At 49.5% G+C, this 26,603-nt stretch overlaps 1 protein-coding gene across 2 annotated transcripts; it reads left to right on the top strand.

Moving 5' to 3' along the window:
- Positions 1-9,539: 9,539 nt before the first annotated feature.
- TBC1D21 (TBC1 domain family member 21) lies at positions 9,540-22,020 on the top strand. 2 transcript variants are annotated; one of them, XM_044230701.1, is made up of 11 exons: positions 9,540-9,599; positions 15,679-15,786; positions 15,911-16,014; positions 17,215-17,309; positions 17,849-17,959; positions 18,074-18,174; positions 19,284-19,380; positions 19,714-19,814; positions 20,741-20,857; positions 21,518-21,601; positions 21,988-22,020. In XM_044230701.1, the coding sequence occupies exons 1-11, from the start codon at positions 9,540-9,542 to the stop codon at positions 22,018-22,020; spliced, it is 1,011 nt and encodes a 336-aa protein (XP_044086636.1). The 2 variants fall into 2 exon arrangements, with proteins under 2 accessions (XP_044086636.1, XP_044086637.1); XM_044230702.1 differs by lacking the exon at positions 15,679-15,786.
- Positions 22,021-26,603: the final 4,583 nt, after the last annotated feature.

Genomic DNA, 26,603 nt, shown 5'->3' on the forward strand with positions numbered 1-26,603 from the left:
CCAAAAGGATAAATTCAAAGAAAACCTGACCCAAACACTTCTTAATCAAACTAATGAAAATCAAGGATAAAGAAAAACATTTTTGTAAAAGCCAGAGGAAAGTAATACATTACCTACAGAGGAACAACAATTAAGATGACTACAGATTTCTCAACAGAAACCATGGAGACCAGGAGACAGTGGAACAATATCTCTCTCAAGTACTGAAAAGAAAGCACTGTCAACCCAGAATTCTATACCCAGTGAAAATACCATTTCTAAGCACCCGTCCCCAACCGCCCCACCAAAAAAGATATTTCCAGAGAAAGGAAAACTAAGGGAATTCATTGATAGTATGCTTGCTCTAAAGGAAACATTAGAAGGAATTCTTTAAGAAAAAGGGAAGTGATACCAGAAAAAAAAAAATTGGGATTTTAGGAATACAGAAGAGAAATAAAACTGAGAATAGTTGGGTAAATATGATAGACTGTTCCCCCTCTTAAGTACTTTAAAATGGGTATGACTGGGCACCTGGGTGGCTCAGTTGTTAAGCATCTGCCTTCAGCTTGGATGGTGATCCCAGGATCCTGGGACTGAGTCCCGCATGGGGCTCCCTGTTCAGCAGGAAGCCTGCTTCTCTCTCTGCCTGGTGTTCCCCCTGCTTGTGTTCCCTCTCTCCCTCCCTCTCTTTGTCATAAATAAATAACATCTTTTTTAAAATAAAATTAAATAAATAAATAAAATGGCTATGACTACTGAAAGCAAATACAGTGACATTGTCTGATGGAGTTTTCAGTGTATATGGACATCCTGTGTACAGCAGCTGCAATGTATGTGGAGGAGGGCAGTCTGCATGGCTAGAAGGGTCATATACTTCACTTGAAGTAGTAAGATATTGACTCTAAGTAGTTCATGATGATGAATTAGGTATGTGTACCACAATCCCTAAGACCACCACTTAAAAAACATAACAAAAAGATAATCAAGGAGCCAGCAGAAAAATAAAAATGGAACACTAAAACAATATTCAAATAATTCAAAAGGCAGAAAGGGGGGAACCAATGAACGAAAAACAGAGGGGATAAGCCAAAACCAAGCAATAAAACAGTACATCTAAATCCAACCTTCTCCACAAACATATCACATTAAATTGTTTGAACATACCAATTAAAAGACAGAGATCATCAGGTTAGCTTTATAAAAAGCAAGGCCTAACTCTATGCTGTCTATAAGAAACTTACTTTAAGTATAATGACATAGATAGGTTAAAAGTAAAAGGATGAAAGAAATATATCATGAAACATTATTTTTTTAAAAAAGCTTGAAATGGGGCGCCTGGGTGGCTCAGTGGGTTAAGCCTTTGCCTTTGGCTCAGGTCATGATCCCAGGGTTCTGGGATCGAGCCCCACATTGGGCTCACTGCTCAGCAGGGAGCCTGCTTCCCCCGCCTCTCTGCCTACTTGTGATTTCTCTCTTTGTCAAATAAATAAATATTTTTTTAAGCTGAAATGGCTATCTTATAATCAGGCAAAGCACACTCTTGAAGAAGAAAACTTAGGGATAAAGAGAAATACTCCAGAATGATAAAAAGATCAATTTATTTGGAAGATGTAGCTATCCAAAATGTGTATGCATCAAATAACAGGCCTTCAAAATACACAAGGCAAAAAATAATAATAATAATAGAACTAAAAGGAGATAGAGACAAATCTAGTCATAGTTGTGTGTGTGTTTTGTTTTTTTTTTTTTTTTTTTTTTTTTTTTTTTGGAGACTTTAAGACTCATTGCTCAGTAACTGATGGAAAATAGAGAGAAAAGCAGCAAGGATTTGGAAGATATGAGCAACACTACCAGACAACTTGAACTCATTGACATTTAAAGAACACTCCACCAACAATAGCAGAAAGTACCTCCTTTTCAAGTTGCTCGTGGTTCAACCCCTATCATATCCTGGGTCATACAACAAACCTCAATAAGTCATTAAAAATTGAAGACAAACAAAATGTGCTCTCTGACTCTAATGAAATTAAACCAGAAATGAATAAAAGAGAGACATCTAGAAAACTCTCTAATTACTGGAAATTAATCAACACACTTCTAAACAATCCATGGGCCAAAATCTAGGAGGTGGAAGAGTTAGGGTGCTAGCTTGGAAAGTCTGGTCCAGGAGCCCACACTCTTAACCACTAGCCCATGTGGCCCCTCAAAGTTTCTTAGAGTCTTGAATGCCACGTTAAGGAATTTAGAATTTGTGCTGTATTTAATAAATCAACATTTAAGGAGTTTCATACATAAGGCAGAACGCTTTCGCTACAGATTAATGGAGTTGGGCAGTGTTGTGGGGTGGTGGATGGGCAGGAAAAAATCTGCATTCTGTCCCACCAAAGAGGCAAAGGGAAATGAAAGAATTTGGATTTTTCCAGATGTCTGAAATGAGACATTTTAGAAGCAAGGCCCAGCCTCCTTATCTCACAGAGAATATTTTCAGTCTTTCTGGGATCTACACGTTCTGGGTGAAGGGGCAGCTCCAGAGGGAGAAACTACTTTAGCCATCAGAGGGGGAATTTTCTGAGGACATAATGCCATAAGAATGGGGGTTTCCCAAGCCACTGGCTCGTGGCTGTGGACAAGTTACTTAACCTCTGGGTGCCTTGATTTCTCATCTGTGCAATGAGAGTATCAGTTCCCACCGACCTGCCTTTGGGCTGAGCTGCCTGGAGAAAAGGCTGACGGGGAGTTTGAACATCAGCTCCTGGGAGTTGCTGTGGGACCCTAGCTGGGAGGAAAGGGGGGTTCTCTGGTTTGCAGCGAGGCTTTGGAGGAAGGTTTCAGCATGATGCAGAGTGGGATTCCTGCCTCCCCGCCCCGGCCCGGAGTGGGGGCAGGGCGGGGCACATAAAATATTCTCTGCAGAGCCTTTGATCAACGGCCATGACAGGGAGGGTTGAATTCTCTTTGAAGCAGCAGAAAGATCAATCCCCCTTCTTATCTCAGCCTCTGCTCAGGGAAATCACGTGCTCCTGCCGCCGCCGCTGCTGCTGCCGCTGCTGCTGCTGCTACTCCACAAGACCCGAACAGAGGCAGCATGCCCAACCCAGACCTGCGCCCCCAACTCGGCCACCCTGTCCACGGGGTGAGGGGTAACGGTGAGGAGCAGAACCCACCCCTTGCAGACCTTCCCCTGGCCCACCCACAGAGGGAGGAGAGGGCAAAAGACGCCTATGCCCCCGGAAAGTAAGAGCATCAGCGATTTTTTAATTAAACTTTCACTAGGGGCCCCTTCACCTGGGCATTTCCCCTCTTTTCTTCAAAGCCTGGCTTTAAAACATCGCCTTTTACTGAGATCTAAGGACACTAGGCCAGGAGGCAGGAGAACGGATTCTAGCTCTAGGTCTGTCTTTGATTTGCTGTGTGACCTTGAGCAAGTTACTACCCCTCTCTGGAGCTTAATTGCTCTGTGAAGTGGAATTGCTGTAAATGTTTTTCAGGGTTCGATTTCAAATTCTGGGATCAAGACCAGTTTATGGCCAGGGTCAGGGTCAAGGTGGGTTCAGGTTATAGAACGGTCTTCCTCAGATCCTGTCTCAGAAAATCACCCCCCTAACACTGACTGGCTCCATGTTCTTGGCCCAGTGTTTTTCTGCGCAATCCCATTAGTGGAAAGAAATGCTTTGCCAGCAGAGAAGCATCCTGAGTCTGTGGGAAGGGAATGACTGTGAACCCCGCCAATACTGATGTGGCCCCCATAGTGCTGTCCCTGGCACCCTGCTCAGCGTTGTCCCCGTGGGTGTGCATGTGTTTGTGTCCATACACTTGAAATTGCGTAGAAGCCAGGTCCTCTGGATGGGCTTAGGGTTGTGTGTTGGAAAGCATGGAAGTGTGAGTGTGCAATGTTGTATGATTCCTGTGTGTTCATATGCACATTTTGCAGGGCTGCTTGTGTTTCCGTGAATCTGAATACGCTGAAGAGTGGATTTGGAAGCATGAGGTCTTGCATTTCAGGGGGGCTGATATACTCCTGAATTTGAGGGGTGTGATGTGTAGTTCTGGAGTTTCCTGGGTGGGTGGAGGTTCAGGGTTAGCTTGGGTGCACTCTGGGGCAAATAATAGCAACACAAACAATGGCTCGGGCTGTGCCAGACACTGTTCTGAGCACTTTATAGACATTATTTAAACTTCACAATAATAGATAGTGTTACCCCATTTTACAGGTAAGGAGACTCCAGACTGAGTCTCCTTAAATTAAATTAAATTAAATTATTAAATTAAATCACTTGCCCGGGGTCACACCACAAGTAAGTTGCAAGACTAGGATCTGAACCCAGATCTGTTGAACTCTGAAACTCATGCTTCTCTCCCCCTATTTTCCTCGATAGATTATCCCTGGGAGGGGGAGAGTGGGCTCATTTCCTGCAAAACACACGCTTACCAAACAGATGTGTTTGGAATGTTCGAGACAAGCATTTCATTCCACATAAGGAGCTTTACACCTCTGGATTTAAGATCCATGACTTGCTGGTGGGGAGAGAAGAGAGAGAGAAGGCAGAGGAACACACCAGGGAAGGCCTCCTGGGGAGCTGCTGGAGAAAAACCCAAGGCTTTGAGGCAGTGAGGATGTTAGCTACAGGTCTTCACCAGCACTAGGGTTCCTGGTTCCCAGGGCACAGGAGGGGCCCCCAGCTGGTTCTGCAGCTTTGGGGGGAGGCTGGTTCATAGGCATCCCAGGGACGAGGATGCTGGAAAGAGACCGGTGAAGTGGTGAGAGGCGCCGGCGTGCACAGCTGCTGTGGCCTGCCCTGGGAGGCTCTACTCGGTCCCTTCCCTCCCTGATGCAAGCAGCAGGGAGAATGCATTATTTTTTCATTAAAAATTCATTTTGGAGCAGATAGCCTTCAGAGATGTAATTAGCCACATTATTTCTCTCCATTAGCAGTCCCTGGAGTTTGCTGGAATTTCTTGTCCTTTTTCCTCCCCATTTCACTCTTTCCATTGGCCTTTAAAAGCTACATGGTAGCACTTCTGCCTCCCTCCCCGGATCCTCAGCACCGGCTCTGGATCTGGACAGAATACCGGAATACCAAGTACAGAATCTGAAGAAGGAGTGATGGCTGACTCCCGCCTCCCCAGTGGGCTGTGGGATCACAGTCCCCTGAGCCAGCAAGGGGTTCACTCCTGCAAGATGCCCCCACCTGCCAGTGTGACAGAGTTCAGCTGGTGGCAAAGCTGGGTGGAAGTAGGAGGTTCCTGACTCCCCACTTACTCGCTGGGGGATCCCAGGCAAGTAACTTAACCACTCTGGGCGCCTGCCGTCCTCACAGGTTGGTCCAGAAGAGCACTGATGGTTGTTAAGCACTTCCCCTGAGGTAGATAACAAAGGCCCTGTGGTCTGGATGTCTGAGAACAACAGGGGACTTCTGGGGGCCAAATGATCAGCAGACATGACAGCCATTGCCGTGGAGAGTCAGAGCTAAGCGCTACAAGTCAGGGGTCAAGGAGATCCATGATGAGGACCCCCTATAGGGCAAGGCCCCTTCAGAGCAGCAGGGAGTTCACCGGGACTCAGGCCCAGCGGCCCACGGCAGAGTGGCTATCTTTTGCTGATTCTGGAGGATTCTCAGCCCTGCGTTGCTCCTGTGGGTTATTTCTGGTGCATATGACCAGAATGGGAGGTCATAGAGGTATCATCTTCAACTGACTGGAGGGAAGTGGGGTCTCCCCAAGACCTTAATAATGACCTAACATGCAGCGAATGACCCCTTAGCGCTCTGACTGGCTCAGCGGACTTCAGCATGGCTGGCTACTTCTCTGGGGGATTCTAGCTACCACGGTGCTCAGAGGACAGCCACCTGCAGCCCAGCTCCCCGCTCTCTGCTTCCCTCACATTAGTGACAGATGACGTGCAGCTGTCTTCAGCTTAGTCAGAAATACCGCACTCCATGGGGGCGAGCCCAGGAAACCTGCTGTGGGGAAGCTAAACTTATCCCAGTTCCTCACAATGAGGGGCAAAGAGAAAAATGCAGCCTGAGCATAAAAGATCATTGGCACTTTGCGATGAGATAAAATGTGTGTGATTTACACCAAGAACTAGCATGGCCGGGACGTGGACTGTCATGGGGAGATGTCCTTTGAAGGGGCTGGCAGATCGCTGTTACGGGGACACAGTCCCATCCCATGGCACAGAGTGGTGGTATGTCGCGTTGACATAAGGAGCTCGAGGGAACTTAATTTCTAATAATTGCCGCAGTCTGCTTGGGTAGTAATCCTGGTCCTGGTCCTTAGGTTCCTGGAGAAAAGCAGAGCGGCAGAAACTGACCAGCTTACAGGATCTTTGAACTTTCACACAGATGTCTCGAGAAGCCTCACGGAAGCAGGCAGCCCCTTAACTTGAATCTAGTTCATAGTGACTTTTATGGACATATCCAGGCATCCCTAACAAAAATAGAAATGCTGAGGTTAGTAATAAACAGCAGGGACTGCATGGCCCCATGCTCCAGGCCCAGGCCAGCCTCTTTACACACACAGCTTCACTTATCCTTCAGTTCCGTGAGGTAGTATCACATCTCTCCCTTCCTGTGACCCCCCTCAGTAAGGGTAAGAGCAAAACCACGTTTAGGGAGGAGGTCCCCTGCATGGAGGAGAGCGAGTTGCGCAGCAATGCCCACCACCAGGAACAAGCATCGCGAGATGCCAACCCACTCTGTGGTTTGCAGGTGTCGGCACCCCCAGCAAAGACACTACTCACACAGGCCCTGGATGAAACAAGGAGATGCTCACGCCAAGAGACAGATTGGGACCCACTTCAGCAGTGGGCATTAGTCCCCTGTGGCCAGTGGGTCTGGTCCTCCAGCTAGCACAGGGCTATGATCTGCACGCACGTCTCTCCTGCTGCAGACAAAGGACCTCTCTCCCTCCCCACTGGGAAGAGATTGACCAGGCGCCACTTAACCCCATACTTAACCCACATACTTAAGAGGACAAAGGAGCGTGCATTGAATTTGGAAGAGGGACAGACATTCCCGCAGGAGGTGATCTATCCAGCCCAGGCTGTGAGGACTCCCCGTCTCTTGGTAAGGAAGTGTCCCAGGCCCAGTGCCCACTCCTGAGTGGCCAAGCAGAGGTGGAAAGCCAAGATGGGAACTTGGTGGTCCCTAGGTGGAACCAAGGTCACATGGTTGGTCGGGCGGCATGATCAGTATTTGAACCTGGGTTTTTCTGGTGCCAAATCCCATGAACTTTCTCACTGCATGGGCCCTGCACTTCTGAAGAGAGAGTCTTTGCCAAACATCTTCCACACCTTCCTGCCACCTTCCTGCCTTACCACCACCCCCTTCAGCCAAAGGACAACCCAGATTCTCCCAAGAGAAGATGGGCTGGGAGCCTTGTTCCCTCCCAGGACTTAATGCCAATTCTAGATCTCTCCAAGCTTTGCCCATACTCCTCTACCAAAAATAATACTCGATAAGCTGGGATTCTTGTCCCCTGAAGAACCCCCAGGCACAGAAATCTACAACAGTAAAACTGAGCTGCTGTCAAGGAGGGGGAAATGCATAAAAGAAAAATGATGGGGGGGTATGTAAAGAATTTGGGGAATTACGTAAATAAATGGACACGGTAAGGACCATTCAGCCCTGAAGACGCAAAATTGACACATGTAAATCCCTTGTAAATTTCAGCAGAAGGAGTAAAGGGGATCAACAACCATTCTTGCTTCAGTGTCCTGCAATTCCATTTGAATATTAAGCCTCCATGTGCTCTGACGCTTTTGTAACATGACCAAACTATACCAGCTAATTTGGGCCCCGGTTATTATCTACAATTTACAGACAAGGAGCCAGAGGTGAAAGGAAGTTCAGTAGACGATCTAGAGCTATCGTGTTCATTTTAGAAGCCACGTCAGATTTAGCACACAGTTTTTCCAACTCCCTGCCTGATCCCTGAGCTTCTTAGGGAAAAATTGCAGTTAATTCTCAGTTGTCGACATCTTTAATGTGGAGGAACAGAGGCATAGATAATCCCAAATGGTGAGTAATGCCCCATGCCATGCCTTCTGCTCTGGACATTTGCTCTGGAAGCTTCTCAAAGCTTCTCGCAGACCTCAGAAGGGAGGCACCCTGCTGTGGGAGGCTGCCCCATCTTCATTTCACCCCTTCCTGCTCAAAGCCACCCATCTCCCGCTCCAAGAAGACCTAGGGGAGGCAGATTAAGGGGACGATGCTAGAATGCTTTCCTAGGCTGGCAAGGAGTCGGGGAGGGAGGAAGAGGATAAGGTGTTTTGATTTAAAAGGACCCCCACAGTGCCGCAAGCTAGCAGAACAGTAACAGTAAATGAGACAATGAATTGTGTCTGCTAAAGAGTTCTGTGTGGATGCTGATTCATTATGTTAATAAGGATATGAGAGCTGGAGGTGGGCTGTATTCTGCTTTCATGGCTGGGGGACCCAAGGCTCCGAAGGGGGGAACATCCAAATTTAAGGTCAGAGTCCCAATTCCACCTCCAAGTTCCTGATTCCTAATTGGTTGATCTAACTACTAGCATCTCTTAATGACTACAGATGCTTTCAAGCCAGATGGCTTTCATGGCCGGGACCTGGGTAGAGATGCAAGCAATGCTTAAGGTAGAGAACCAGTGAGGCCAGAGCCAAGAGGAGCCAAAATCTCAGATTCATTCAGCAAATGCTGAGAACCTGCCAAGTGCCAGGCTACAGGGATTGGTACTGGGAGGAAAGCACAAAGGAATCAGGCATTGACCATGGCCTGAGGAACCCACATAGAAATCTCTATAATACCTTCAGAGAGGACAGTGAGATGTGATCTACAAGACTTTCGCTTATTCGTCCATTCAATTAGGTCATTCATTCAGTCATGAGGGCACTGTCTTAAGTGCTCTGGATATAAGGAAAAATAAAATGGGTATCTAACCCCAGAAGCTAGCAATCAGATACACATACTGATACTGAATCACCTGGGAAGTTTTTCAAAATACAGGCCCCCAGGCCCCCATCCCAGACAACTGATTCTGAATCCCAAGAATCGATACCCAAGAGACCTGAAGCTCAGATTCTGGGCGTTATCTGGGTTTGGGCAGTGATCTGTAGGATAACAAGGGGACCAAGCCAGAGGAGGGATGCCCAGAGACAGGGAGGAAGGCTTCCTGGCCCACCTTTCCTAGGAAACCTCCCCCGACCTGCCCAGCACCCTGATCTGCATGTTCTTATCCCCAACCTCCACTGTACATCCTGTGTCCTGTGTACAGGACGTGTACACAGGATGTCCTATGGTTTTCCGGGCTGACCAGTAGATTTAGTTGGTTCCTGTGTGTGTTACCTTTGAGGCTGAGTGCTCCCATGTTCCAAGGTCATTGTGATGAGGGTTCCAGGGGGCATTGTGACACACACTGCCTTACTCTGTTCAGCTATAGGAGGTCAGGGAGAGGCTAAGCTCCTCCTGGGAATGAAATTCATTCCCTAAAAGGAAGATCACTTTCCCCTGCTAAATAAGCATCATTTAGGGCTCCAGTGAGCTCTGGTCAGAAGCTGCTTTGAAGACGTCCAGCAGGGTCCATGACCACCCTTTCTCCCGAAAACAGCCTCTCTGCCAGGTGGTCGGCCTCCTTCATCCTGGTATGTATCAAGTCTATCCCTCCCCAACTTCTGGTTTGCATGTGGCTTTCCTCAGTGGGATGGGAAGGGCTAGAACTCTGATCTGGCCTACAAGGTTGAGCAGGGTAAGTTGTACCTTGATCTTACATCAGGACTGAAAAACATAGATCCCTTTCCTCCCTTTCACCCTTCTTTCTAAGCCAGTTACCTCTCCCCATATGTCACGGTCTAACTTTAATGACTTCTAGATTTGCAAGTTCAATCACGGAGATGCTGATAAATTTTCCTTGGTGTTTTTGCCAACAATTTTGGTATACTGCCACCAGGTGGCAGTAACGCCTTTGTTAGCACGTGGTTTCAAGCCCACTCAACAAGATACATCTTTTCATTAAAAGTCAGTCTTAGTCATAAAAGTTCTCCACACGGTGTATTTTTCAAAATCATAAAAACTAATTATAATGACCATAACCAATCTCAAGTTTCATTAATCCTAATGATTAATACGTAAGAAAGCAGAGAGGCAAAATGGGTACCTCTCTCCCTGAGTTTTAAATGTTATGGCTTTATTGTAAATTGTCACCAGGTCTTGATTTGGATTTTCTTTATATCTTTACTCATTTCTCTGAACTTACAGAGTGATAATAATAAAATAAGGAACAGTCACATAGCCTTTAGTATGTACCACAACTGTTCTGGAGGCTTTATCTGTAGTCATTTATTCTCACCGTAAACCTATATGAAGTAGATGATTCTATTATCTTTGTTTTATGAGAAAGTTGGGGCACAGAGACAAAGCAACTTGCCTAAGGTCATGCAGCTGGTAAGTGGCAGAACTGGTATTTAGACCCAGACTGTGGAGTCCATCTTCCAAATCAATGACTCTCAAAATGTGGTGCCCCAAACTGCCCCATTAACATCAACGGGAAACTTGTAATGCAGGCTCTTGATCCCCAGGTGTCCCAAACCAGAAATTCCCAGGGTGAGGTCCAGTGATCTGTGTTTTAACAAGGGCTCCAAGTGAGTCTGATGTGCAGTTAACTTTGAGAACCATTGTCTTAAACCATTCATTTAATCACTATGCTATACTGATGATACACCCCCATATCTGGGCTGGTAATAATCACCCTGGTAAATTTCAAGTGGCACGTATGCCTCCTCCACCCCAATTTTAATACTCCTTCCCTGCTTGGCCACCCTGCCCTCCCCTGGGTGAGAATCACTGACATGATGAGTCAGTCTTACTGTTGGGGTATATCTTGTCCCTCAAGGAAACCCGAGTAGAAGAGGTTGAGAACCATAAGCAGCCAGTGACCCTTCCTACGCCTACTGGGGACTCTGTTGCTATGAGTTTTCAGAGCAACACAGCATCAGAAGCCCTCCTGGAAAGCTTGCCTAATCCTCCAGTCGCTTTCCTATTTTACTAAAAATATTAGAGGGGGCACCTGGGTTGCTCAGTCGGTTAAGCATCTGCCTTTGGCTCAAGTCGTGATCCCAGGGTCCTGCAATGGAGCCCAGAGTCAGGCTCCCTGCTCAGTGGGAAGCAAGCTTCTTCCTTTCCCTCTGTGTGCTCTCTCTCTCTCTCAAATAAATAAATAAATAAATAAATCATTTTTTTAAATTTAAAAATTAAAATATTAGAGAAAATCCTTAACACAATGATTCAGAATAGAAGAGGGTAGGGTGATATATGCTTGCAGCCAAGCCCTCTCATAGCAGGGAGATGCTAGAGAAACTGAACCACTTAGGACTCCTCCTTCTGGCCCGGGCTATTCTAGAGGAAACATGGCCATGGTGTCGCTTTTGCTGGTGGAGAGCTTCAACCTGTTGAAGCACACTGTAAAGGTGGGAGACTTTCACAACTGGTCTACCTATCAGTGACTAGAAGAAAAGCTACTGCAGAGCTGAAGAAGAGTATCCAGCACCTCGGGGACTACATATCCCCCCAGGATAAACACCCTGATTCTGGCGCCAAACAGCTCTGTATTCAAATCTCAGCCCTGGTATTCACTGTATGACTTCTGATATTTAAATAACCCCCTCTCTCAGCCTCAGCTTCCTGATCAGTAAAACAGTGTGATAACCACACCTACTGGGGCACCTGCATGGCTCAGTCCATGCGGCATCTGCTTTCTGCTCAGGTCACAATCTCAGGGCCCTGGGATTGAGCCCCACGTCAGGATCCCTGCTTGGTGGGGAGTCCGCTTCTCCCTCTGCTGCTCCCCCTGCTTGTGTTCCCTGTCTCTCAAATAAATAAATAAAATCTTGAAAAAATAAATAACCACACCTACCTCATAGGTGGCTGCAAAGATTAAATGATAAGTACGAAGTGCCTAGGACAGTGCCTGGTACATCATCAATGCTTTGTAAATCAGAGAATATAATACATTTATTTTCATAATTGATTTATTTGGGTTTCTATCATTTTTGTGCTTTATGCTTTTGTGAATTCCTTGTTGCTTCCTATATTACCTGCTTTTATTTTTAAAAGTGAATTAGAAGGAAAATTTGAAGGAAAATGTTCCTATAAATCTCTAATTTTTTAAGTAAAAAAATTTTTTTTTCTTCTGACTTCTGACTCCCATCCCTCAATCTAATAAAAAAAAAAAAAGTTTGTAGTTAAAAAATCTTCTCACAAAAAACACTCTAGGCCTCGGAGTCTTCACTTGTGAGCTATATTAAATATTGAAGAAAGAAATGTTACCTATTCAATACAAACTGTGCTTGAAAATTTTAAAGTGGAAACCCATCCTTGCTCCTTCTATGAAGCCAGTATGACCTTGATACCAAATCAAAGACATTACAAGAAGAGAAAATTGTATCTCACGTGAACACTGATGCAAAGATCCAAAATAAAATTAAGCATATAGTCTCCAATAATGTATAAAAAAGATAACATATCACCAGTGGGGTTTGTCCAAGCAATACAAGGCTGATTTAACATTCAGAAGCATGCGACATAATTTACCATATTAACAAACTAAGAAACAAAAACTGTACGATCACTTCAACAGATGCAGAGTATTGTTTGAAAAAACCCGATAGCCATTCCTGATTTAAAACTCCCAGCAAACCAGCAAGGGAACAGAGCTTCCTCAACCTGATAGCGGGCAGCTACAAAAAGCCTGCTGTGAATATTATGCTGAGTCATGAAAGTCTGAATGCTTTTCCTCTAAGACTGGGAGCAGAGCAAAGATACCTGCTCTCACCATGTTTACTTACCTCCACAATGGAAGGTCTAGCCAGTTCATAAATAAATAAATAAATAAATAAATTTTTACAAAACCATCCCCCTAACCAAAAATATTTAGGGATAAATCTGACAAAATATATGAACAGCCTACATACCTACAAAATAATGCTGAGATAAATTTAAAAAGACCTAAATAGAGAAATACAGAATATGTTAGTCTTTTTGTGCCATATGTCTCTGTTGCAACCACTTAACTCTGCTATTTTAAAGATTTTTATTTATTTATTTATTTGAGAGAGAGAGAGAGAGAGAGACAGAGAAAGCACAAGCAGAGGGAGAGGCAAAGGAAGAGGGAGAAGCAGGCTCCTTCCCTGAGCAGGGAGCCCAGTGTGGGGCTTGATCCCAGGACTCCGGGATTATGACTTGAGTTTAGCTTGCCCAACAGACTGAGCCACCCAGGGGCCTCTTCACTCTGCCATTTTAGCGTGAAGGCAGCCATAGATGATACATGAATGAATGGGCACAGCTGTGTGCCAATAAAACTTTATTTAAAAAAAAAAAAGGTTGCAAGCCAGATTTGGCCCATGGATTGCAGTTTGCTCATTGTTGGCTTCTATAATAAATCCCCATGGAAACCGCAAAAGCTACTAAGACTAATAAGTGAGGTTAACAACATGGCAGGATACGAGATCAATATATAAAAAACCCATTGTAAAATGAAACAGGATGGGATCGGGAGGGAGACAAACCATAAGAGACTCTTAATCTCACAAAACAAACTGAGGGTTGCTGGGGACAGGGGGTATGGAGAACGGAGGTTGGGTTATGGACATTGGGGAAGGTATGTGCTATGGTGAGAGCTATGAAGTGTAAAACTGGTGATTCACAGACCCGTACCCCTGGGTCTAATAATACATTATATGTTAATTAAAAAATTAAAAAAAATTTTAAAATGTATTTCTATACACTAGCAATGAACAATTGGAAGTTGAAAGTTTAAAAATAACACCTTTTACAACAACATCCCCCCAACCCAAAATATTTAGCGATAAATCTGACAAAATACATGAAAAAGCTACATATCTACAAAACAATGCTGAGAAATTAAAGAAGACCTAAACAGATGGAGAAATACACCATGTTCATGGGTCCGAAAGCTCAGTATTATGGTCAATTCTCCCCAAACTGACCTATAAATTCAGCACAGTCCCCCTCAAAATCACAGCTGCCTTTACTGTAGAAATTGATAAATTGACTAAGAATTCTATGGAAATGCACCGCCAAAGTTCCCTTTCATGATTAAGGACCCCAGGACGCAGCGGAGCATTGCCTACTCTCTCTTGCTTCCTGCCACGGTTCATGCTGAGTGTTGCAGTCTGAATATAGGTTGGGAGAACATGATGGCAGACACAACAGTGTCTATGCAACTGGGGCATGACGTCAGGACAGAACCTGCTTCCCAAGGTTAGGCCAACAATGAGGGTGGAGTTGGGGTTTTTTTTATTTGTTTTGTTTTTGTTTTGTTTTTTTCCTATCTTCTTGGGCCCCTGTGTCCTATTTTGGTTCAGAAGATAGATCCTGAAGGCATTACTAAGGGGCTCAATCCATGCCTATCAAATGTGGCGTTAGTGGAAATGATCGCCAATCTTGGTCCGTGGGTTCTGATTTTTTTTTTTTTTAAATTTCCAGTGCTAAAGTGACTTCTAACAGCTTCCTCTCACGCGGTCCTTGGACCAGCAGCAGCAGAGCAGCAATCTCCTGGGAGCTTGTTAGAAACGCATCATCCTGAGCCCCACCCCAGACCCTCAGAGTCAGAATCTGCTTTTTAGGAAGATTCTTAGGGGACTCCTGTGCAAATTCAATTTGAGTCACACAAGGGCATGTTCGGGTGTATATCCCTGTATATATCCCTGGGGAGTTGGGAGTGTGCCTATCACACAGGGCGAGTCACCCGCCAAGCTGTGTCCATCAGCCTGTCCTCGTGCCTGCAATAATGGCATTTCAAGATACGCTTCTCTCCAATAAAGGCTTCCTCTAAGAAGCTTCCCCCATTCTGGCAGGAGCTCTTACCTCCTGGTTACTATCTTATGAGCACTTTTAATTACTTCCCAAGCAGTGTCCTCACCTCCCCCCAGCACACACACACACACCTCTCTTATGTAAACCAGAAACCATTTCTCACGATGAACTCTTTGACTCTTCCAGGAAAGGCAAAAGTTAGATCATGGGAGTGTTTAGTGCTTATTTTATATCTCTCCACTATCAAAGTCGGAAACATTATTACAGAAAAGTTTGAAAACACAGGAAAAAGGAAAAGATGATACAGGACCCTATTTCTCCGAGATAATCACTCTAGCTTTTGGTTGGTTGTTGGTTTTGTTTTTGTTTTTGTTTTCTTCCAGTTTTTTCCATAACAGAATTGCCCTAGTGATTAATGCACTATACATTAGAGTATATAAGGCATAGTTTTCATAATACGTAACAGGTCTACGGGGAGTATAGCACGTAGAGGATAGAGGCTAGATACTGAATGTATAATTTTGTATTCTGCTTTTTTCGGTTAATATTTTAATGTTTTCAGGTTTTCATTCCCTGTAAGCCCCATTTTTTTAATGCCTCACAATATTCCACTGAGCATATAAATTATAGTTTAACTATTCCCTTATTGCATGTTAGAGCACGTGCGGTTTTTCCTTTTGGTAAGTAATGCACCATGAAAATTATTGTGTGTTCAGCATTTTTCTATAACTTTGCAGTAATTTCTTTAGGCTAGATTTCCAGAAGTGAGTGAGAGGCAGGGAAATTGATCCATATTGCAAACTCCAGATGATAGGATGGGGGACAAAAATCAAACTTAAAAAGAAAAGCCACAGGTTCCTAACAGAGGGCTGAAGTGATTGTCCTTGCCAGGCGAAGAGAAAACCACCCATTGACAAGACAGAATGGGATGGCTTCTTCGATGAGAACGGTCTATTGGCCAAGTCACGAGACCTCATTTGTGTGAACATCCTGGAACGGGTATGGTCCCCAAGGCCTTGCCCTGGCACTGGAGGGCACAGGTGGGCAAGGGGAAGGCGTGGCATTTGGAGACACCCTCTTGGCAGGCATCTGGAGGTCTCCTGACCTCTCACCCCCACCCCAGGGTCTGCACCCCTTCGTGAGGACAGAAGCCTGGAAGTTCCTCACGGGCTACTACTCATGGCAGAGCTCCCAGGATGAGCGGCTCACCGTGGACAGTACGAGGAGGTAAAACATTCCAGACCCTGTCAGGGGAGGGTAGTGACAGTGCCCATCCCAGCCTGACAATTGCAGTCTTCTTCCCCCCAATGGATTTCTTATTCTAAGAGACAAAACCGCCCCTGTGCTCCTGACCCAGGGCACGAACACTGGAGGTGCCAGAACCTTCCTGCTCAGCTCCAATCAGCCTTGCACAGATGGCCCGGAAGGGGCTTAATCCCAACAGCTCCTCGTCCCCACCACCACCCAGTTCCTTCTTCCCTTAGGGCCTAAGCAGCCTAGTTAAGCTGAAGATTCATGCACAAAGGGCCAGTGGAGAACCATTCAGGGCAGTCGGGGAACTGAGGGCTGGCCTGGAAAGCTCAAGAGCCCTGACAAGAGCCCGTGTTAGCTCTCCAAGGCTGCTGTCCCAGGCACCACAAATAAGGTTTTGCAACAGTGGGAATCTATTCCCTCGCTTCTAGAGTCCAGAAGCCCAAAAGCAAGGTGCCAGCAGGGCCCCACTCCCTCAAGGCTTTATGGGAGAGTCCTCCTCTGCCTCTGAGGTTTTTGGTGGCTTTGGGGACTCCTCCCATCTCTGCCTCCATGGTCACACGGACTTCTTCTCTCCCCTCTGTCTGTCTCTGTGTCTCTGCGTGTCCTTAGAAAGACACTTGTCACTGGATTTAGGGTCCACTGAGATAATCTAGATTGATCTCATCTCAAGATCCTTAACTACATCCCCAAAGGCCCTTTTTTGAGTAAGTTCACATTCACAGGATTTAGTAGTTAAGGTGTAGACATGGCTTTGAAGGGTCACCAGCATCCTACAGTACCTAAGCACGTCCTAATGATGGACACTAAACACTGCCTCATCCAGGCCTTCTGACTCCAAGGTGCCAGGATGACCCCCATTCTACGGAAGAGGAAACTGAGTCTCAGGGATCATGATGTCCCCAAGGCCTCACCCTCTTTGCAAACTCCCAGTTATTAATTGTGGAGCCAGAAATCAGGAACAGTTGTGAGACCCCCAGGGCCACAAGACTGAACCTGCCTCCATGCTGTCTTCCAGGGGCACATGAGCACAGAATAGCATAGTTAGGGCTAGTGCAGACCAAGATGAGGGAAGCTTCACAGGTAGGGGGAGAGCCCAGTGGAGAGCACTGCTCAGACTGCCCTCAACTGGCGAGGGAAAGGCTGTCTCCTCCAGCCTCAGTTCTGTCTGCCCAGGAAGAACTATGAGGCCTTATGCGAGATGTATAAAAAGATTCAACCCCTTCTGGAAAACCTGCACCGGGACTTTATGGAGACTCGGAATTCCATCGGTGAGCAGAGTCCGGTGGACAGGGCTGGGTCGGGCGGGGGAGCCTGAGGCCATGCCTGCCTGCTCCTCAGTCATATGCAGGGGCAGATGGTTTCCTGATTCCTGGGAGAGGCCTTGAATTCTGGAATTCTGCTGGCTAAACCCTGGTTAGTCCACCCATCACGTCTCCTAGAGGCTCCTACATGCCTAGCGTCGTATTCCCTTGAGTGCATGCTGTTCCTGCTGTTTTGTCTTCCAACTCTCCCCTTTGGCCTTGAACAAGACTGGATTTCAATGGACGGGGCCAGTGGAGCGGGGAGGGGGGGGGGCATTCCTGGCAGAGGATATGGCCTATTCAAAGATTCGGAGGTGAGGACAAAGCCAGGCAACTCAAGGCATGAGCAACTCAAGGTGCTGGGCAGAGCCTTGTGGGCAGATGTCATTTTCACAATCCCCTCCCCAGGGTGCCCTGGGCCCTGCACTTTGAGGGAATAAACTCATTCATGGCCCCTCTGCTGAGGCCATCTGGTGCTGCTGACCTGTCTCTTGTCCCCAACCTAGCGTATGACATTCAGAAACTCTACGACAAAGACCACCTAGGCAATGTCATTATCGACAAGAAGAGACTGGAGAAAATCTTGCTCCTGAGTTATGTCTGCAATACCCAGGCAGGTGGGCCATGGGGCTGAGCCTCCCCTCAGCCCCCCTTCTCGGTTCCTTCCTGGAACCCCTTCCCTGCCCAAGCCAAGGCTCACCCTTCCTCAATGTCTCCCCTCCCCCACCCAGAGTACCAGCAGGGCTTCCACGAGATGGTGATGCTTTTCCAGCTGATGGCAGAACATGATCATGAGACCTTCTGGCTTTTCCAGTTCTTCCTGCAGAAAATGGTGAGGGCTGGGCCTGAGCTCAGGGCCCACCTCCCTGCCACTCCCCAGACACCCCCCCCCCCCGGAGGTCAGGCAGGCAATGGGAGCCCTGGCTCTTTCCTCCAGCCACGTAACAGCCCTCTGGGTCCCAGAGGAGCCTGGGCAGGCAACACTTACCCCAGTGAGTTTATTGGGGGAGGGGGGGAGCTGTGTGTGTTGCAGGCATTGGAGTTGAGGCTGGAAGGGTGCCCTGGGTCCAGTTCTCACCAAACCTTGAAAGAGTGTAACTGGCCAGTCCCAGGGATGGCTGCTTCTTCCTGGCATTCCACCCCCCTCCCAACAGGGCTGTGCTCCCACAGACCCTCCATGGCTCCCCGTCGCCTCCAGAATAAGATCCGGTAACCTTGGCTGGGCATTCAAGGTCTATCTGTGGCCTTCTCTCTCACTGCTCCTTTCACATGACCCACAGTTCAGACCCACCAGGGGACTGACTACTCCCCAGATGCACCCCACAGTGATCAGGTTGAGGGCTTTTGAAGTGGCTCTCTCCAGAACACCCTCCCTTGGAAAGCCCTTCCCCATGGTCTGGGAGCAGCTGTCCAGAATCAACCCTCATCCCTTTCTCCCTCCCCTAAACAATGGGCTTGATGCTCTTCCCCGTCCCACTTAGTTCTGTCCGCATAGCCAGGCTGGCTGCCTTGAGAGCCACACCTGAGACATCCCTGGATCCCCACCCCCGACACACAAGAAGGTGCATACACATATATAAAAAAGCAAACCGGGGAGCCTGTGTGGCTCAGTGGGTTAAAGCCTCGGATCCAGCCCCGAGACGGGTGCTCTGCTCAGCAGGGAGCCTGCTTCCTCCTCTCTCTGTCTCTCTCTCTGTCTGCCTCTCCGCCTACTTGTGATCTCTGTCGGTCAAATAAATAAATAAAATCTTTTAAAAAAAAAGAAAAAAGAAAAAGAGTACACCTACACACCCAGATCACGGAGACACAGACATGACGTGCGCACACACAACCAGGCTCATACAGACATGAGCCCAGCCCGGAGCCAACTACTGCCAGCACTGAGTCGCTGGTGACCCCGGCCGGCCCTCAAGCCAAGAAAGATTCGCCCATCTTTCTCAGGAGCACAGCTGTGTTATCAAGATCGGAGTGGGCAAGAACCTGGATATGCTCAGCACTCTGATCAACTTCTTGGACCCCGTGTTTGCGGAGCACCTAAGTGAGTAGACCACCCCCAACCCCCTGCAAACGGACAGCTCCACCCACAGGGTGGGCCTGAGAAGGGCCCCGCCCCCAATCCTGTCCCGGCTGCTTGGAGCCCTTGGTCCTCTCTCCAGGTCCCGGTAGGAGGGTTCATCTAGACGTGGGGTTGGAACGCGGGCAGTTGAAAATTCACCTCAAACATTCTCTGAAGAGAGCTGGCAACGTGAGAGGAAGGCATTTTGGATTTCCCCGGGGTGTTCTCGAGCCCTGCTGTTCGGCCTATCAGTGCGCCAGCCCTGGTTTCCCCCACTGAGTCCTCCGCGCTGACACCCCGCTTCTCTCTCCGCAGGAGGGAAGGGGGCGGGGGCCGTGCAGTCCCTCTTCCCCTGGTTCTGCCTCTGCTTCCAGCGGGCCTTCAAGTCCTTCGACGATGTCTGGAGGCTCTGGGAGGTGAGTCCTCTTTGGATGGAGGGGTTAGACCCCCACCCCTTTAACAAACGGGGGGGAAGCCCATTTCCTTGCCTCCCCTTTATTGCTGCTTTGGGATGGAGTTGAGCAGGTTGGGGTTTATGGGGCCTTGTTGGAGGAGGCGAGAACATCAGCCTGTCCATCTGTCCATCTGTCCATCCTGTCCTACCAGGACCTTCTTCAGGGCAGCGGGGGCAGAAGGAGAGGCTCTCAGCCTGTGCGGTGGAAGACTGGCCGGCTTCCCTGCCACTCTAACCCCCCGCAGGCCTCCCTCTGTTCCACGTCCCCAGCTGCCCCTTCCTCTGCCTTCCCCTTCGTTTGAGTGCTGGCTCCCTGTGAGCTCTCACTCCTAGAGAAGGAGGGGCCCTCCGAGCACAGGTCAAAGGTGCAATTCTTTGATCCCAGGCCTTTGGGCCATAGGCCCATGAATCTCCTTGGGAACAGACCCACTGCCTACTTCTGCTCTGCCCAGCTCAACACTCCGCCTGGCATTCAGCGCCCCACAAGTCAACTCCCACCTGCCTTACCCCTCCCTCCTGGCCTGCTGGTTTCCATGCCCAAGTCCACAGCCGCCCCCAGACCCCTGGGGACACCTCTGGATTGTTGACTGGTCAACCTTCGCTTTGCCAAAACTCCACTCCTCCTCCTCCTCTCTCCCCCTCCTCCCTCCCTCTCCCTTCCTCTTTCCCTCCTCCCCTCTTGCATCCTCTCCTCCTCTAGCTAATGAATTACCTGAGGCTTTTTCTCTGAGTCCCCCAGTAGCCAGCACAATGCCTGGGGTCCCCCGAGGTAGCACCTGCCTGAGTGAGGCCCAGGGATGGCCAACCCCGGGTAGGTCTGTGGTCGGTGGGCACCTCCCCACCCAAAGGGCCGGGAAGCCAGGGCTGAGACTCGTGGGCCATCTGCAGGTTCTGCTGACAGGGAAACCCTGCAGAAACTTCCAGGTGCTGGTGGCCTACAGCATGCTGCAGATGGTGCGCGAGCAGGTGCTGCAGGAGAGCCTGACCAGCGACGGCATTCTCCTGGTGAGAGGACCCTGGGGCCGGGCCAGCCCCTCCCCCACCCCCACACCTCCCACGCCTCCCATGCCATCCCAGCCCTCCGGCCGTGGCAGGAACTGGGTTGTCCTGAGCACCGAGCTGGTCTCACGACAAGCCGGATGCAGCGGGACAGTGACCATCACAGCAGCGCCCTAATTTAGCAAAGGAGGACACTGAGGCCTTGAAAGCTTTTCAGCCTCTAGGTTTACTGCTTCCCAGTTAACTCCCTGGGCCCTAGGGTCCCCCTGTGGCAAAAGACCGAGAGTTTTCTGACATTGCTAAAAAGCAGTCTAGGTTTTTAAAAAATCTAGGGAAAAAAAATAAAAAATAAAATGAAAAATAAATAAAAAATAAAAAAAATCTAGGGAGACAGCCCAATTATAAAACAAGTTCTCCTTGGAAGCTCCTGAGACCCTCAGGGGGACCACGGTACCCCTCAGAGTCCCGTATGAAAATGACACTTACCATCTCCCCACAAATACCACATTCCTGAGGTGAAAATTCCGGCATTGTGCCAGGCTGGTTGGGGAGAGATCAGGTGGCCCCGGCTAATGCCGGGAGCAGTGACCTTATCCCCTGGAAGTGGGAGGCAGTCACCTGTACCCAGGGAGACCTGCTTCCTCCTGGCTTCCTCTCCTGGCACAGGCCTGCAACAACCTCATTGACCTTGATGCTGACGTGCTGATCTCTGCTGCCTGCTTGGTGTATGCTGAGCTCATCCAGAAAGATGTAAGTGGCCCGGATTATTTGCCTTCCTCCTCTTCCTCCTCCAAGAAGCCTTCTCTGATTTTCCGAGCCCAGCCCCGGTATATGGCAGGATATTCGGCTGCAGAGACACAATTTGTGTCTGCCTCATTCTCTGCCACCAGCCCATGGGTGCGGCTTGGCAAGGTTTCCTTGCTGTTTGCATGTGCAGCTCCCACCTCCCCAGGGAGGCTGTGCCACCCGACCACGCCGCCCGCCTCCCTCATGCCCTGCGTCCATCCCAGCAGGTCGGGCCCCGGGGTGGGCCCCCCGGGGTTCAGTAGGATGTCACTGGCTGGACAGACTGAGGAATGAGAGCAACAGACCAACATCTGTCTGCCTCAACCTGCCGGCACCATCCTCTTCCCCAGGTTCCTCAGCCACTGAAGGACTTCTTTCTCTGAGGACTCTCACAATGGACAGATGCCGTCGACGGTCAGGACAGAGGTGGTGCTTCAGCCGTGAGGTCCAACGGGCGTTAGGGTGAGGGGGTAGCTAATACAGCTACACAGGAAACAGCCTCTGGAGTCAGTTTGTGGTGCGCGGTGGGTCTCCTGCGGACACGCAGGGGCGGAGAGGAATGTCCAACAGTGAGAGAGGTCCGGTGGGTGAGCAGGGAGATGGCGAGGCCAGTGAGGGGGGCAGGCACACCAGGGACACTGCACCCGTTGGAAACCCTTCCACAAATGAAGGGTTCTACTGTGATTCCACACTTGGAGGCACATGGGTCAGGCTGGAAAAAGCTTCGAGAGCCTCCTAGCCTCCTCCGTGAGACAAACTGAACGTGTCTCATCCCTGGACCAGGTCTTGAGAAGAGGCCCTGACCACAGGGCTTTGCACACACACTGCCATTTTCCCTCTTATGCCCAACATCATGATCCTGCATTCAGTGGTTCATCCACGGATTCCCCTGCGGTCTGTGGAAGGACACAGCCCAGGACTCTGGCTCGCAGGCCATTCCCCTCCTGGTTTCAAAGCCTCATAAGCACACTTTCCTATCTCTGCCTGGAATGCATCCTCAGACTAAACTCTTTTCTTTGGCCTTCGTCAGTCTCTCCAGAGAACGCCCCCTGTTCCCCAGCCCAGGCAGCCTAGTCTCTCCCTAGGGCAGAAGCTTGTGCCGCCCACACTTCCCAGACAGTGCCCCTGCCCAGCCTGCTCATGCTCTGAAGGTGCCCTCAGGGCAGACAAAGGATTGGCCAGAAGGGGCTGAACCCACAGAGAGGCCGGGGTTGACCAGATACCCCATACCTGCTCGGAGAGTGCGCACATCTGCATGCGTGTGTGTGTGCAAATGCGCACACACCGGCTCAGTGGCTACATCTTTTCAGAGGGACTGAAGGATCCACTGATTTTGCTGTGACCTTGGCCCCTAGGAGGAGGCATAACCATCCCTCCCATTCTTCCCCAGCTGCCCCCTCCTGCTCCCATCCTGTCACTCTCAGTGACCGTCATTCAAAAGGCACTACAACCCCAATTAGTATCTGGTCTCCTTCCCCTCAAGTGACAGTCCCCAGCCACGGCTAGCTCGGAGTCCCTCGGCCGCTGTATGCGTGCTGGAGGCGTGTGCTGCTGAAGAGTGGGGCCCCGGTCTCTCCGCCAGAGCCTTCCTGTATGGTTGAAGAGCCAGCGTTTCCAGGCAGGAAGTTCTCGTACTGTGCTGCTTGGGTTTATGTTCCCGAGACAGCTGATTTCAACAAGGGTCCTGTGGGGGGGGCGCCTGGGTGGCTCAGTGGGTTAAAGCCTCTGCCTTCAGCTCAGGTCATGATCCCAGAGTCCTGGGATCGAGCACCGCATCAGGCTCTCTGCTCAGCGGGGAGCCTGCTTCCTCCTCTCTCTCTGACTGCCTCTCTGCCTACTTGTAATCTGTCTGTCAAATAAATTAAAAATATGTATATTTAAATTTTTAAAAAAAGGGTTCCTGTGTGGGATACAGCTCTCCAAGAACAAAACTGTGTGTTCATTTTACCAAAAACCAGAATAAAAGACAACTTGGGGGCACCTGGGTGACTCAGTAGGTTAAGCCTCTGCCTTCGGCTCAGGTCACGATCTCAGGGTCCTGGAATCGAGTCCGGCATCGGGCTCTCTGCTCAGCAGGGAGCCTGCTTCCCTTCTCCTCTCTCTGCCTGTCTCTCTGCCTACTTGTGATCTGTCGGTCAAATAAATAAATAAATAAAATCTTTAAAAAAGAAAAAGAAGAAGAAGAAGAAGAAGAACGTGCAGGGGACCTGTCCCACTTCCCTAATCCTGCCCCAGAAGCTTAGAGAAGGCTAAATCAGAGCCATACTTGTGACCACGTCTGGTTTTGGAAACCAAGTCCAGGCTGCTCTGGCCACTCCTTCTGCGGGACAGGGGCTGAGCTGGGGCTCTGGAGGTACAAGGACGAGGGGTGCAGGGGTAAGCATAAGACCAAACAGGGGTCATTGTGCCTCTCCACCAGGCACAGAATGACAACAGTAAAGCCTGGGTGGCTAGAATGAGGCCACCCTGTGAGTGTTAAGAGGAGGGGTGGGGTGAGCCGCACAGGAGTGGCCTCCTCCACACCCCACCCCCTGCTATTCAGGCCCCTCTCAGGACCAGTCCCTGGCAGGGAGGTGGGGGAAGACGGAGGTGGAGAGCGGAAAAGTTCCGTGCCAGGGTCTAACCTGCCACATGCAGGCTATTGGCCGCACTCCCTGGGAGTGAACAGAAGCACTAAGAGCCACACTGTCTCTAGAGAACTTGGGCCTAGTGAGCCTAGAGTGGGGGAAAGATTAGCAACTGGAAATGAGGGAGTTGGGTTGCAGGAGGCTGTGGGCAGGGTAAGAAGGTAGAGTCACGAATGGTAGCTTTGAATGTTGGCTGCACATGATAATCACCAGGGAGCTTTTTAAAAATAACCCATGCCCAAGGCCCGCTGATGAAGTCTGACTCTCTGGGGGTGGGGCCAGGCTGTGAGTATTTTTTAGAAACTCCCCAGGAGATTCCAATGTGCAGTCAGGACTGAGAATCCTGGTGCTCAGAGCAGGTGCCAGCTGGAGGGGCACTGGAGGTTTAACGCCCTCCTTCCACTCAGGATGGGAAGGGACTTGCCCAAGGTCACACAGCAAATGGCTTATGGTCTGGAGGGGCCAGGAGTGGCTGTGCAGGGCACTATCCTACACGGATACCGTGGGCCAAATTCTGCAGGGTCTCTGCAGCCAAACCTCCCACCCCACCAGCCTCCCCCGCACCTCCAGCTGCCCCTGCCCTGCCTCCCCACCAGAGACCCTTGCAGCTGGATGGCTCTAGAATTAGGTGTTCCAACTTCTTTTCTGCACCAGCTCATAAAAGAATCTCTTTAGGGAATTAATAAGTGCCCAAGTCTTGAAGGCCTGACCCTCACCTGCAGTGTTATATAAATGGCACCTGAACACCCACAGTGCCCTACTCAGAAGCTGGGAGCAAATGACATGCAAATATATGCAATCATTATGCAAACAAGGGCAGCCCCGGATTAATGGCCTCTATCCTTCAACCCGACAGCAGCTGTCTCTTTAAGTACAGGCGTGGCTGACAGGGAGGACTGAGTCGTCTCCTGTCAGAAGCATCCTGAGGAAGGGTCAAGAGGAGCGATTGTTCTGACACCTGGTGTGCTGATGGTCTTCGCTGAGAAATCCAGAGTGGGGGCGGGGCAAGGCTGGGGAGGAATGGGGGGAGGGGTCTGTCAAGCATGGGGGGTGTTGTTCTTAGACCAGCTTCTTGCCCAGGTCCCAGGTTCAAGGTCAGCCATGAGCTCTGAAGGAGAAAAGTAGTGACAGGCACGGCAGAGGTGAACGATGCAGTGGGAGAGGTGACGGAGGGGTGGGATGGAAATAGTAAATAGCTGAGGAGATGGCAGAGGAGGAGGTGAGGGTGGTGAAGGTTCTGGTATTGGTGGTGATGACAGGGCTGAAAACGGGGTGGGAGAGGACGGTAGTGGCAGTGATGGGGACAGTCACGGCGTTGGCCATATCGCATGCAACACGGTGGGTAAAGTGGTGATGACAGAGGTGATGTTAACAGTGGTCAAGAGGGAGAGGATGGCAGTGAGGAGGGGAGGGTGGTGGGAGCCCTGAGGAGGAGGGGCCCAGTGATGCAGCAAATGCAGGGAGAGAGAGAACGGCAGTGGCCCATGATGATGGCCATGGTGCAAGTAACAGGGGCAGGGGTGGAGTGGGGGGAGTGGCGCTGGTCATTGCAGTGGCCAATGTGAGATGAGCGCTGAAGTGACAGGGAAGGTGACTATGGGGAAGGGGAGCTGGCGAAGGCGGGCTCTCAGAACCCTTAACCTCAGGAGGGGAGGGTGTGGAAGAACCTGCCGGGCAAAGGCAGGGGGACAGAGAGGGAAGATATGGGGTCTGCTGTGCTGGGGAGACTAGACTCCTGACTGCTCTCTCCTTGATGAAGACTCAGCTACACACCCCCTGCCACTCAGGCAGGGTGACAGGCCTAAGGGCTGAGCCATGGTTGGGGCAATCACAACCCCCTGGGCTTCAGTTTTCTCTTCTATGAAATGGGAGGAAGGGAGACAGACAACCAAGTGATGGGTGAGTATGTTCTCTCCTTTTAGGGCAGCAGGGACCCTGTTTTCAGAGGCCCCTGTGGCTGATGGCAGGGTGACATGCAGGAATGAGTGGGGAAGGAGAGATGTCGGGGAAGGAGGGGCAGGAGGGGTGAGTGTCGGGAAAGAGAGCACATGCTAACTGGGGCTCTAGAGACACTGACAAATGTCTCCTCAGGAGACCACGGAAATGCCTGGTGTCACTCCTACCTCACAGCCCCGATCTCCGCATTCCTCTGTCACTCTCACCTCAGCTTGGTCCCTTCAGTGAAGGTTTCCAGAACTCTCCATCTGACAGCGACCTTACAGCTCTAGTTCCCTCCTAAAAGGTCACAACTTACACAGGCCCAGAAGGAACTGCCTTAGTCCCTGGGCTCTAGAATCAGATTCCAGGCAGTCGTCGGGTGAGCCTGAGCAATAAGCCTC

Source organism: Neovison vison, chromosome 13, assembly GCF_020171115.1.
Source record: "Neovison vison isolate M4711 chromosome 13, ASM_NN_V1, whole genome shotgun sequence".
NCBI lineage: Eukaryota > Metazoa > Chordata > Mammalia > Carnivora > Mustelidae > Neogale > Neogale vison.